We start from the raw sequence: 13448 nt of genomic DNA, 5'->3' as shown, positions 1-13448 counted from the left end.
TACCAGCTCGCCAGGGGATACATGGGCATCTGAAGTTTGCTGCATAAATTTCACATTTGCAGTCTGAAAGTGATTGGAGAGTTGGATATTTCTTGTTGTTTGCTCTCAAGAGTACATTGAAATTGAAATGGAGTAATGACTGTGGTTAAAGGGCAGAAGGTCATCTTTAATTTGAAGGTATTTACTGGAATGAGCAGGCTCCCCAAGATATGAACAGTGAAGGATCAGGAGCAGGTCTATTCCAGTGAGATAGGTACATGTACAGGCTTAGTCATGATACAAAGACAAACCCAACAGTAACCAGAAAGGCACAGCACACCGAAAATAGCAGTGGGTAAAATGAACAGTGTAGGGTGCATGGATTCTTACAATAGTACTGTACCAGTTCACTACTGAGATAGAGCATATATGGGTGCATTGCTTATGGAAAACAGGTACAATTACATCCCATTTAGGTGATCCATAAAATAAGTTTTAATGCAAAGGCCCCCCATTTAACATAATAAGTAAAAAAGCCATGTTTAGTGCTTGCTGGCAAACTGCTCAAAATGACGGCCTGTAACCCATAGACATCACCGAATTCTAACTCATTTAGACCGACATTCTGAATAATGATCTTGAACTGTTTTTCTTTATGAAAAAAGTATATCTTCAGCATTGCCTGCTTGCTTCTTAATAAGTTCATTTCATTTTGACATACCTAATGTTTTCACTGGTTTATTCTGATTTTTTTTTGTCAAAATAAGATGAAAGTTAATTCAAAAGAGACTGCATTATTTGTCTGTATAGCTCTCAGTAAACAGTAATGGGTGGTTTACTGCTACATCATATGGGTGCTGTGGTTTAAATGATCACTGTGTTTGGTTTGGTCTTATTTTACATCACATGAAACAGAATTCTAAAGTGATAGCCATGGAGTTGAGTTAGATAATAACCTGGTGGAAGCTTACAGATCCTTGCCATGTACATAGACGCATGCATATGAGATCTAACACTTGCTGCCAAAAAAATAGCTCTTGGCAAAATGTGCTGGGTTTGTTTGCTGTAGGCAGACCAGCTGTGTGTGCTGGTGAATGTGCACATAAAAGGAGCCTTGAAGAGTGCCATCTTCTGCTTGCCTCTGTTGATTCGACGCATAGTTTTAAATTCAGCTTCCAGTGAGAGTGGAGACTACTCAACATAAGACTACCCTTTAAACGTGTGGAGGACTCACATATCCCACAAAACTTATGGTAATGCTTCACATAGTAATGCTTGATGTAACAATATTACTGTATTACACTTAACTGTATTTTGTATCTTTAGGTTGTTTTATAATGTTGTAGAGAACAGGAAGTGTTTAAAATGGATTCAGTGTACTGTATTTATTTCATTGTGAGAGTTACCATGGAAATGTTTGGAAGATATTTTAGTCGAAGGTAATCACTATGTGTTAATGTTATTTCTCTCTTAATTAATGCGTTAAATTATTTTAATATTAAAATCTTACTGTTTTGTTTTTTTTTTTTACCTTGTTTCTGTTTCTGTATGGCTGGAGAAGCCTGTTTCCGTTAGTTATCCCTACTCCTTACTTACATATCATTTTGAGGGATTGAATGGGTTTATAAATCATGCTGATTCATTTTTACTGACATAGTAAATGCTTAATCTAAAAATCATATGGAAACCAATTATTTAAAAACCCAAGTAATGCTGAAACCCTTTGATTTTGTGATGTGCTGCAGTATGTCAAACCACGTATGTTCCATCAAGCAAACTAATGATCCTTTTGTGTGTAATTTAACACATTCTTCCATCCACTTTATCATCCATACCACATGTCTTTTAATTGACATGCTTTGATTGCTCCCTTGTAGAACAAGTCTGCATGTCTGTCTGATTTGGAGTTGATTAGTAATGGAATTCTTCATATTCCAGTGAATGAGTTTGAGAGACCACAGAGTGAGGCGCATGGTGGAGTCTGATTGAATGACTCTGCAGTTCCAGAACAGCTTTGTTGAAGTGCATGGCATGTAAGAGCAAGTCCTCAAAGAAGATGTCATAGAATTTTTCCTCTCATAGGTTTTGCCTTTTATGTTCCGTTCAATTTGCCTAGGTTTGCATGACTGTATGAGGAAGTAAATAAAGCCCTTTGCTGAAAAGGTGAGCGAGCCCAGATGATATTTATTCTCAATCTCTCTTCCCTTAGTAGTCATAAATAAGTCTAATTTACTGCCATGTAGATACATAATTCAAATCAAAGTGCCTTTGGTTACAATTTGGCTGAAATCGGTTTGTTTCTCCTCTTTTTTTGCAATTTGGGGCCAAACAGTTTCCGTTTTATTTAGCAACATCAGTTATGTTCTTTGTTTCGCCATAAACCAACACAACTTTAGTTGATCATCAAAGCAACCGGCTTCCCATTGATAGCGGCCCTTTTGTTTGGACTAGAAACAAAGCTAGACTGCAGTAAATGGCATACTTGCCACAACTGAAGACGGAAGCAGGAAATTAATTAGGAAACGCACTGAACATGGCATGAGATGTTCAGTGCCTCAGCCAATGTTTCATCTTTTCATTGCTTAAATCAGAGATGTTGTTTTGTTTTTTTTTGCCAGACAGCATGGACAAAGCTCCCTGAGCCTCTTGGACTAATGGATTTTGTGTTTTTTAGTTTCCTTTTTTATCAGCTATGGTTTGTAGTGTGGTTCATGGCTATGGTATGAGGGAAAGGAGCACTGATTGTATATCGCACCAAATCTTTCTTCCCTTTAATGTTACGGCTACTGGAAAATATTACAGCAGGATGCACTAAAGCAATGTTTGCTCTCGGAGTGAGAGTCACACAACGGGAGTCACTAACAGTATATGGTGGGCCACTGGAGAACTTTAACATCCCTAATGTCTGAAAAGTATTGCATGTTACACAAATTACACAGATGTTTTTATAGGTGAGATATATGAGAGATATCTGTGAACACATAAGTGCATGCCAAGCAGGAATTATGGAAGAAACCAGGTTCTGTTCTCCCAAAAGCATCGTGGTGTTGTGATCATCTGTTAGGAATGAAAGTGATAACTACTCTTACAGTGATCGTAGTTTGTAGCGTTTATGCAGTGCCTTCTCACATATCTTGGTTTCCTTAAAATAAATGTGAAGTTGTTATGCTGGACCTCTTTATTTAATTTCTTTATACTTACACTGAATGAAGTGTGAACTTGCTTAATATTATTGTTGTTGCACACTGCTTTTAAGTTAGTGTGATCATTTTTAAGTGTTTTGTTATTTTGTATTGTATGAGCTATTTTTTAAATTTGCATACAATTTTAAAGTATTTTGCAGATATTTTGAGAATAGTAATGATTTGTTTATGTAAGTTGCATCCAGTGTTCAGCCATTACTAGAATACATACTTCGGCAGTGCTTGTTTTCCCTATCATGTGTTGCCCTTCCTACGCATAATATGAGCAATGCCCGAGTTTTGTCCTAACCTTGGGCCAAATGTAGACCCCAGCCCCCTAGTAATGAGCATGGTAATTAATGAGGAGCATAGCAGTACAGTGTGAATTATGTTGGCTTTGTTACATGAGCTTTGGTACACAGATGTGTACTAAACCCTGCCTGAAACAAGACCTCGAACAGAGAGACAAGAGCTATTAATACAAGTCCTTGCTGTTATAATGACTCATTTGGATGGGAGAAAAAATGGAACTCCAAGTACATTTATATCAGAACAGAACCTGACAATTAACTCGCCATGGGTCAGTGTGCACATATTTCCTTATTTAGGTTGGGATGTATGATCTCAAAAAGGGCGTTATATTTATGGGTATACAGATGTGTGACGACTCCCTTGACTTATGAATGAATGATATGTGTGTGGGAGCAAAAAGGGGTATGAGGTGCAAGTCATCCCAATCAAAATGAAAGTAAAACACAAAGAATGCAACAAAGACAGAACGCAGAACACACACAGGCTAGCGTAGTCCAATAGCTAACAACGTAGCTAACCGAGGAGTGTATGCGTGTACAAATGAGGAACAACTGGAAGGGTTTAATGAAAATGGAACAGGTAGAATGAATGAATGAATGAATGAATGAATGAATGAATGCATGAATCAATCAAAACTTCAAGTGGACCTGTGATAAAATAGGGAAAGAACAATACCTAAATCAGAACAAAAAAAAAACTAACAAAAAAAAAACAAAACAGGATGCATAAGACAGTGGTATTGCATATTTTATGGACTTCTGTTATCTCAGCATAGGCTGAACTATGTGAACTGACACATTAAATTACATGCCTGTATGATTTAGCTGTCCTCTGGATGTCTTGCCAGGATCTCAGTCTATCTTTTGAATTACTGTGATGGAAGAATGGTTCCCATTTTTTAAATTATTATTATTTTTTGCCTCTTATTGTCAGTTTTGGATTTGTATAAGAGTCTGAAGGCCTGGGAAAGAAATGAACATTAGAGCTTTGATCCAAAGAGACAAGGCTTATATGGATCTCATGGGGTCATTCGAATTCTGTCAATAAAAAAGCCTGAGGTGCACTTTGCTTTTTTTTTGTACAGTGCTCCTTGGCTATGTGCATGAGATAATCGGAGGTATCCTCCACTTCTGGCCACTCTTAGGGCGTAGTAGGTGGCCTTCGTGTTCATTCGGCCTTTTCTTTCCCACTTATCTGGAGTCATGCAGCCAGCGCCCCAGTTGCAGCAGAGGGCTAAATCACTGGCAGGCATAAAGTTTAGGTCAACTAATCAACCCTCCGATAATGGACGTCCACCAGGCAAGTGAGAGAGATTCATTGCCCCGATTGGAGTGGAGGATAATGGAGGCTCGGAAAGGCCATGGTCTTTAATTTCAAGTCCTGCTATTGGTGCTTTTATCCCCTGTGGAGGAGGTCAGCAGCCATTGTTTTCCAGGGACTTTGCCTACCTCCTGCTTGGCCTGGTCTGAGTGGGGTGGCAGAGGTCAGGATCCGATTGCTGCGGGCGATGTGCGACTCAGAACTGGCCCCCATGGAAAACATTTCCCCTCAAACAAAGGGGCCTCAGAGACATGCCAGCAGAACAGACATATCAGGGAATCAGGCCTAGTTATGATATCATCTGTCTGCCTTCAGTCCAATTACCATCCTGGGACTCCGCCTGAGTGTCATCGCCAATCCAGGCAACCAACGATAAATACAGTACACTGTTTGTAATTTTTGTTCACAGTGACTGATTAGGGCTATGTAATAGGGACTACATGAAGGGAAGAGACTGTGTGTGTAATGGGTATATAATAACGAAATGGAAGGGCTAATCAACCTTGTGACTGACGTTAAAAATTGACCCAAGCTTCTGCACATGTGTACACCAAATGGAAATTCCCATTGTGATTACACTTTTAATGATGTGGCTGGGTGGTCGGTTCCACTGCTGGACTTTTCCTTTGCTCTTTCGGACATCGTCCAATGGTGGCTATGCTTGACATCTATTCATTGCTTTAAGGGACTGTGTAGCTAAAAGTTTTGGATGCTGATATTTGGGATTTGGGGTTGGTTTTAGATCGGTTTTAGATCAACTTTAGCTCTATTAGAGCAATGAATTCACAGGCACATAATCATGTAAAATAACTATTCCATGTAAAGTTATTCCATGTAAAATAGCTCTTGTTTCCCTGCTGATATTTCAATACAACTGTGGAAGAAACCGAAATACACTGAATGTGTGGGGGGCAAATGTGTCTTAATGCTTTATTTTCCTGAGACCTTATTTTGCATTCTGTTCTGTGTGGTTGACAATCTTCAAGTCCAGGGCTACCATGGGACTCACACCAGGAGTATGACCTGAGCCTTCTAAGGCCTTGGAATTGTATTCTTGTTCACGCCACACCGCTGGCTCCATGGAGCCATGCTAATATCGAAATTCTCTATGTTCTTTATTTTCAGATGAGGCTGACCTTCCTGCCAAGAGGCTCACCTGCACAGTGGGCCCGATGTGCACACCAGGCCTCCCTGCACTCCATGCAGATGGACCATGTGACTGCAGACGGACCTGCTCGGCACTGGCTTTGGGTCGATCTGATTACTCTCCTGCAGTGATGATAATGGCCTTGCCTAAAGGTGTGGATCTGTAGGAAAGGCCATTATCTGCCTGACATTCCATCCCTGTTCCTTAGAGGAGAGGACTAGAGGAGTTAAGTCAGGACCATGGCCTTGTAAAAAAAAACCAATGACCTTTATGACTAGGCATTGCAATCTTTATTTAGTCAATGCTTGGATGGTTTTGTTTCTTCATTCTACTTGCTAGTTGCTAATCCTTTGCAAATAGTAACAGTAAGTAAGAAATCTGCAATTGGTAAAAGTATACTAAACATAGGATGTGGTCTACCCTACTGTATGTGAAGCCAGAAGAATTTTATGGTATGAAACATAGAGCTGGAGTATGGTGACTGAAGGTGACTCCAAAAAATTCTAGAAAAGAGGAATGTTAAATATTCAGATTTGCAGTTTCATTCAAATCAAGGGTATATATGTAGGCTGTATATGTGATCAGACTGCTGAATGAGTTTTTACTTTAGGTGGCTAAATTCTTGAGGGGAAATGACCATTTCTGGCAAACTGATCACCATCTTGTAATGATCATCCCAGTCATCTCTGTGACCCATCCAGACAATACAGTCATCTGTAAATCGAAGCCACTCGACAGGCTGGCATTAACGCTCTCAAGCTGGCTTTTAATCAGGTCATGTTTCTGAGGGGTCAGAGTTGCCAGGAAACAGCCAATGAGCGTTAAACGTTGGTGATTGTCTTGCTCCTTCCGCTCTTTAGCTGGTTGCTATGCTGGGCTCCAATATGCTACCAAGGTTCCAGCTGAGCTCAGACTGGCGAATTAAAGAGGAACAGTATGAGACACCCACCGAGCTCTAGCCCACCCCTTCATTTGCATCTCTATGACACGATGTGTTTTGCAATTAGTGACAGAATTAAGGGTGTAAAACTGAGACATTAGGCCCAAGATTTACTGCCCACTCCCAGAATGGATGTCCACAACAACAAATAGCAGGGTGACTGGGTTGTGGCCCAGCATCGACAGACTGCAATGGTGCCTGCTGGCCATCATTAAAAGGCTAATGTGTCTGTTTTGCAATGTACAACAGTTGGTTTGGAGAGAGCAAGCAACACAACGTCCCAAAATATCCTCCCATTTCTCTTTTCATGTTTTAGCTGACGCCAAATTTTGCATACCACCAACCTGCATGCCTCCGCGTCATAAAAAGGCAACTCTAAGTACAATATATTTTAATACAGCCTTAAAAATGTGAGTGGCCGCCTCTCTTCTCATTGTCAGGCTCATTTGTGTGCTTCCAGGCGGAGGCTGGCCCGTGTGAATAGCGGGTCACAATGAGTCCTCTCCCACAGCGGGGGCAGCTGCAGGTCTTTTGATAGAATGGGGTCAATGTAGGAATAGAGATGGCTGGAGCTGATTGATAGGAGGGAGGCCTACTCAAAGGGACAAGGTACTAACTGTTTTGTATGGGAGGAGAGTGCAGACCCCCCCCAACCCCCACCCCCAGCCCCCTGCCACACCACCACCACACTCCTCCTCCTTTTGCATGTCTGTGTCAGAAATAAACCATTTTAATTGTTCTCCGATTCTCCATCCACCATTTCACGAAATGATAATTATAACATTAATAGGACGTTAATAGGACGGGTGTCCTGGTAACCTTTGATATAAATCTCGGTACAATGGGAGGAATTCACCTGACCACTAGGGAATCAGGAGTAATTAAACATGATGGGGCAAAGCTCATTTGGGCATGCCATGTATTTCAAACGGCTCGCAAAGTAACGTAGACCGTCGGATTTTAATGGGAAAACGGAAGAGTGAACTCGTTTGTAATTACAGCATCGAACTTGTTTGCTGTGCTAATGAAGCTCCTTTGAAGTGCTGTGGTTTGACCTTAAAGAGCCTGAGGTTCAGAGCAGTGGGTAAGAAAAGGCACCTCTCACAGACGCCAGTACAGCAACACGAGTCACTCTGCATGCTGCGACTACTGGGGACTAGCTAGTGGCCATACCAGCAGTAACCAGAAACTCTTAGCAGATTGAAATTATTAATAACAGCGCATTGTTAATTAAGTCTGAGCATGCTTATTAAGACCAACTTTCATATTTGCCCCACCTTGGGCTGAATACAAACGGGAAATTAATCATAGAAGTAGAACAGTCCCTTCAGCCTATCACGCGGGGCGACTGTGTGACAGCTGCTTATCTTTTCCTGCTGTGTGTTCTCTCTTTTTTCCTCACCGCATGGTTCCTTCTACACATGCACACATTCTCTTCTTTGTGCAATATCTTCCACTTATAAAAGGCTGGAATAGGTTTGGGTTTTCTTTTGAATGAAAATGTCAGAGAAGCATTTAGTTTGGATTGAGGGTGGCCATGCTGCCCACTCGATGGCCATTTCGCAAAAAGAAACAAAAATGACTGGCCAATCAAAAGCTAGCAACTCGTGGGGGCTATTTGACTGAGCCGTTTGGCCATGGTAGAATATCCCGGTGCTGTAAAACAGGAGAGCCATTGTATTAGAGGAAACCATTGGTTATTCATAGCCCATTTCTCTCTAGCTCGATGTGCCCTGTAGGGTCTTAGGGCTGGGATCTCTGTTGTTAGATATGCAGCATCGCATTTCCTATTGGGTGAAGGTCCAAGGAATAGTGTATTTGACAGTAATGGCAGGTATCCTCCACTCTTGCAAATTAAAAAGCCCAGCCATCTGAAATAGACACTCTTCAATTAGAGAGCTGCCAAACCTCGGCTTTCATTGGCAGCTTTTAGTGTATTTACTGCCCATTTCCATTTTAATTCCTAAAATTACTCTATCTGGAGATATAAAAATGATGTCACAGATCTCGGGTAATGAGAGAGCACCCCTGGTGCCTGACTAGAATCCTAATAGTAACATTCAGATAGAGCTTCGACAGAACTCCTCATTTTCAATTTGATCCTGATAGCTGTAATAGTTGTTGCAATGCACATTACCATATCATTTTCAAGAAAGTTTCTTAGTAGATATTCAGATCACATTATAGCTTTTAATGAATTATGGCAAGACAAAAGATCATTTAAGAAAGGATAATTGCAATATGCAGAACTGGGGTCATGCTCATTACTTTTCAACAATGCACATTCACTCTCTCCCTTTGCAGTCAGAGCGGATCTATTCCATTATGAGCCATTTGATTGCAAATTAAAAAGAGTGTGACGAAAACATGCGGCACTGATACAATCAGACAAGGAGACAAGATGGAGAACATTTAATAGTTTAATAATAAGCTGCAGGATACATTCAGTGATAATTCTGTTTTTCATGTTGCCAGAAGCTGTTGGTGAGACCAGCAAAAAACATTCAGCTACAAGATCTATATTGTTGTTTGCGTTATAGCCTTTTTAACCAGTTGTACTTTCCACATTATTAAAACATGTATTTTAAAGCAGTCACTCATCAGACATCCCATGATCGGGCACTGATTTTGCAATATGTTTCTCAAAACCCTCAATCCATCAGTCTGGCAATTCCACAAAATCTGTGCAGTCCTGTCTTTAATGTGCTGACTTAAATTACAGGGCTAGCCACAATTTTATGTAATGCCAGCTGATTCCGAGGGGGGTATATATGGGGCTGCTATGCGTGTAACATAGTGAGTGCCTCAACCAGTACTTCACAAATACGTGGAACCGCCTTTTCTAGTGGGACCCTCTACTGTACTTACATATTAAGATTAAGCAACAACCCGCTATCTTGAAAGTTAAACGTTTGCCATTTGCCTTGATTCTTTTATCTCCTTTTTACTATTTCTTTTGCTATCTCACTCTAAGCTCATTGTACTGACACACTACTGTTGGTGCTGAAAGTGCTTTTTTTTGTCTTTTTGTTTGTTTGTTTGTTAGTTTTTTTTTTGTCTTTTTTTTTTTCCTCTTTTTGCCCACACAGAAACTTGATGGCACAAGAACTGACCAATAAGAAACTCTTTTACAACAAGATAGACTGCAATCAACAGTTGCCAGGGGTAACACAGTGAACAGAAATCCAAGTTGAAAACGAAAAAAGTAATCATTGTCGATAAAGAAAAAAACAAATTAAAAAAATCAAAATAACAGAGAAAACATATGCCAGTTAATTTCAAGTATAACTTACTGATAAAATAACTGCACAGCATTAAATATTCTCATTATACATTTTTAAATTATTTATAAAATATATTTTGGCATGTTTTTTTTCCTTTTTGTGTTTGTGTAACAAACGCTACTGTAGCTTTAGTTGAACACCAATGTTTATTTTTTTGTTTTTTTTTTACTCTTGCAACAAAACATTAAAGGGATTGTCACATAACAACAGGTTATTAAAAATGATAATAGTAAACCCTATACAGAGTTTCACATAGCAAGACGGAAGTGACGACCCCTTCTATCCTAGCCCCATAGTCAAAATCCAAAAAAGTACAAGACCAGAGCACTAAGTTCTAGTAAACTGTGCTCCACTGGCTACAATCAAGAATGGGCACAGCAGATTTCAAAAGCAATGTTGTTGTCGTAGATGTTGTTGTTGTTATTATTTTTTTTATTTTGTTTTTTCTTCCCCACACACACACATATATATATATATATATATATATATATATATATATATATATATATATATATATATATATATATATATATGGGTTATCTGGAGGATCTATTTCACCCTATTCCAGTTTTTCAGAAGACTTCAGCAGATATTAAGAGTTCATTATTTAGCTCCATCAGTAATAACAAGTATGTTCTGTAACCACCTCACAGTTTTTTTAATTAACTAATTAAATTATTTATTTGTTCAACACTGGAATGTCTTGAGGGAAACAGAGCAGGGTTGTCTGAAGCGACGCAGAAATGCAGGCGAGGAGGGGATGAAAAGAAAATAGGAGGGGGGATCTGGGGTCTGGTGGGCGGTTCCCCGCACTCTCGTGGGCTGGCAAGGTGGGGAGAGTTGGGCTGGGCAATGCGGCACATTGAAAGGATCTCCTCAGCAAAGATCTCCTCAGAAAGACCACCCCAGACAGATCTCCTCAGAAAGATCTCCTTGGGAACATCACTCTCTCCAGGAGCGATGAGAGCTTTTGGCAGTCGAAGCCAACTGCACACCGAAGGCATTATCAGAAAAGCAGTTTATTAAGAGTCTATAAAGGCAATGACTGTACTCAGGTGGCACCACCAGTGCGCCAAAAAGGTCCTTCTCATTACTCCTTTACAAAAAAGAGAGAGAGAGAAAAAGCTAGAGACAGAGAGAGAGAGAGAGAGAGAGAGAGAGAGAGAGAGAGAGAGAGAGAGCGAGAGCGAGCAGGGTTTGGCATTTCACCCGGCTAACAGTAACCAGCCTGTCCACTCTACGTCATACTGCGCACAGAGAAATGGCGGAAAAACGGACAACAAGAACTGCTGTTACTACAAAGCCACGCTACGGGCCCGAGCCTGGCAGACCCTCAGCCAGCTCAGCATACTCCCCCTCCGTCTCTCAGCCGCGTCCGTGGAGGGTACGCTGTGCTGCGGGTGCATGTCTGTTCCTCTGGCCCGAACTCCCTAACGGCCACGTACGTGCACGCTGGCTGGAAAGGGCGCGCGCCCCCCCTCCTCACACACGGGCAGGGGCCGGTTAGAGAACGATGTCCTTCAGGCGCTTGCTGCCGGGGGAATCCTTCTCCCGGCCATCCTGCAGGAGCGTGTTGATCTCCCGCACGGCTGGATCGCTGTCCTTGCCCTCGGGCTGCCGCAGGAGGCTATGGTTAGCGATGCGCTCAGCATCGCGGCACTTGAGCGTGTTGTAGGCGGACGTAGGCTTGGCCTGCGGGCTCTTGAGGTGCACGGGCGACGTGACGGGGGTTGCGGTCTCGCGGCCGTTGCCGGCCTCCCGCACGGCACCGTTGGCTTTGGGGCTGCGGACGGCCGCCGGCGGCTCGGCCGTCCGCTTGCCCTTGGGTTCGGCCCGCTCCTCTTCCGGCCCATCCTTGCCGAAAGTAGCAAAAGTCCTTTTGGTAGTGCCACAGTCCTCGTAGTGGGGCACGTCCACGGTGGTGGCCTCGATGGACAGGGCGATAATATTGCGGCCGTGCTCCGGCGATTTGGTCCGGGCCGGCATGGGCACCCGTGGCATCCAGCAGCGGTCCGAGTGGCCCAGGATGCGGCACTCGTCCTGGCAGTGGAAACCTTCGGAGGGATCTGGATGGACACAAAAGGACAGGAGGGAGGCACAAAGTGTTACGTTTGTTTCATAAACTGGCCCTTTCCGCAAACCCTGCCTCATTTAGGTTTTCTGGGGGCGATCTAAACACAGATGGCTATGGTGCTTTTTTCCTCACGTCCACATGTCGGAGCAGAAAGAGAAGAGAAAGAATGTGGCATGATGCTCCACTCTGTTTCATTGTGGTTCATTTGCCAGCGTAGTGTATGGTGCTGTAACTTTCTCCTTGCCTGTCAACGGCTTTACCAGAGCTAGAGCTAAAGTTTAATGGTTCACTGTTATACCAATTAAAGGATGCATTGTCAAATCAAAAGTCAATTTCCAGCTCTGACTCATTTTTTCCATCCACACTTGAAGAAAGGCGAGTTTAAAAAGTGCAGTCAAATATTTCAGTGTGAGGGACAGTTGAAAAGTAGCAGCATTGTTACACAGTGAACATCATGCTCAGTCTCTGTCATCTAACTGGCAGTTATAAATACGTAATGATGTTTTAAAGCTGGGGCAGATAAAAAGATTTGACTGAGTCAGTATTACTGGAGAGTCTTACTTTACTGTACAGCAAGGGAAGGCTTTTAAAAGGTTTTTATATCATTACAACAACAAAAGGAGCAAGGCATTCTCACCCAAGTTGAGAAGCTGTCATACTTGTTTTTACTTCCCTTTAATTTAAAATGCATCTAAAAAAAATTAAAGACAGAGTTCTCCTTTTCATTATCAGTTCACCAAAAGCAATTTTTTTCCTAAAGTCTTTTGACCTTTTGACATTATACATGTTTATTTATTTATTTGCTGGGGGGGGGGGGGGGGGGGAGTATGTGTAGTTATAGACTATAACTCGTCTGTCGTCATGTACAGTTTGTGTTGACCATCCCCAACTCTTCACCAGTGGTCAGTTTCTGACCACAGGGCAACTACTGGCAGATAGTGGATATTTTTTCAACATAGCCTTCTTAATGGTCACCATATCATGTCAGTGTCTTTCCTGTGTGGAGAATGAGCTGCAATTTAAATAATATGCAGTCAGCAATAGCCCTGCACTCAGACAACGACCAGTGATGTCAGTAATCGTAAATCTATAATATGTACAGACAGGCATGGCTAATAATAATGTGACCAGTGAGTATAGGTGCAGGGTATGTATTTCCAATAAAGTGGGTGGTGGGTGTGGATAAATGGTGTTTGCATAACACGAGCAT

General features: G+C 41.8%; 1 protein-coding gene across 2 annotated transcripts in view; it reads right to left on the bottom strand.

Annotated features, from left to right (window-relative positions):
* Nucleotides 1-10702: 10702 nt before the first annotated feature.
* Nucleotides 10703-13448, bottom strand: part of pcdh19 (protocadherin 19) — a 48293-nt gene continuing 45547 nt past the window's right edge. For both annotated transcript variants that reach the window (XM_027014877.2, XM_027014878.2), the window contains exon 5: nt 10703-12230. In XM_027014877.2, the coding sequence (XP_026870678.2) occupies nt 11668-12230 (563 nt within the window). In that variant the 3' untranslated portion in view covers nt 10703-11667. The remainder of the gene's footprint in view (nt 12231-13448) is intronic.

Source organism: Electrophorus electricus, chromosome 12 (assembly GCF_013358815.1).
Source record: "Electrophorus electricus isolate fEleEle1 chromosome 12, fEleEle1.pri, whole genome shotgun sequence".
Lineage (NCBI taxonomy): Eukaryota > Metazoa > Chordata > Actinopteri > Gymnotiformes > Gymnotidae > Electrophorus > Electrophorus electricus.
The sequence above is the reverse complement of the archived record's forward strand: the minus strand, read 5'-3'. Positions and strand labels throughout refer to the sequence as shown.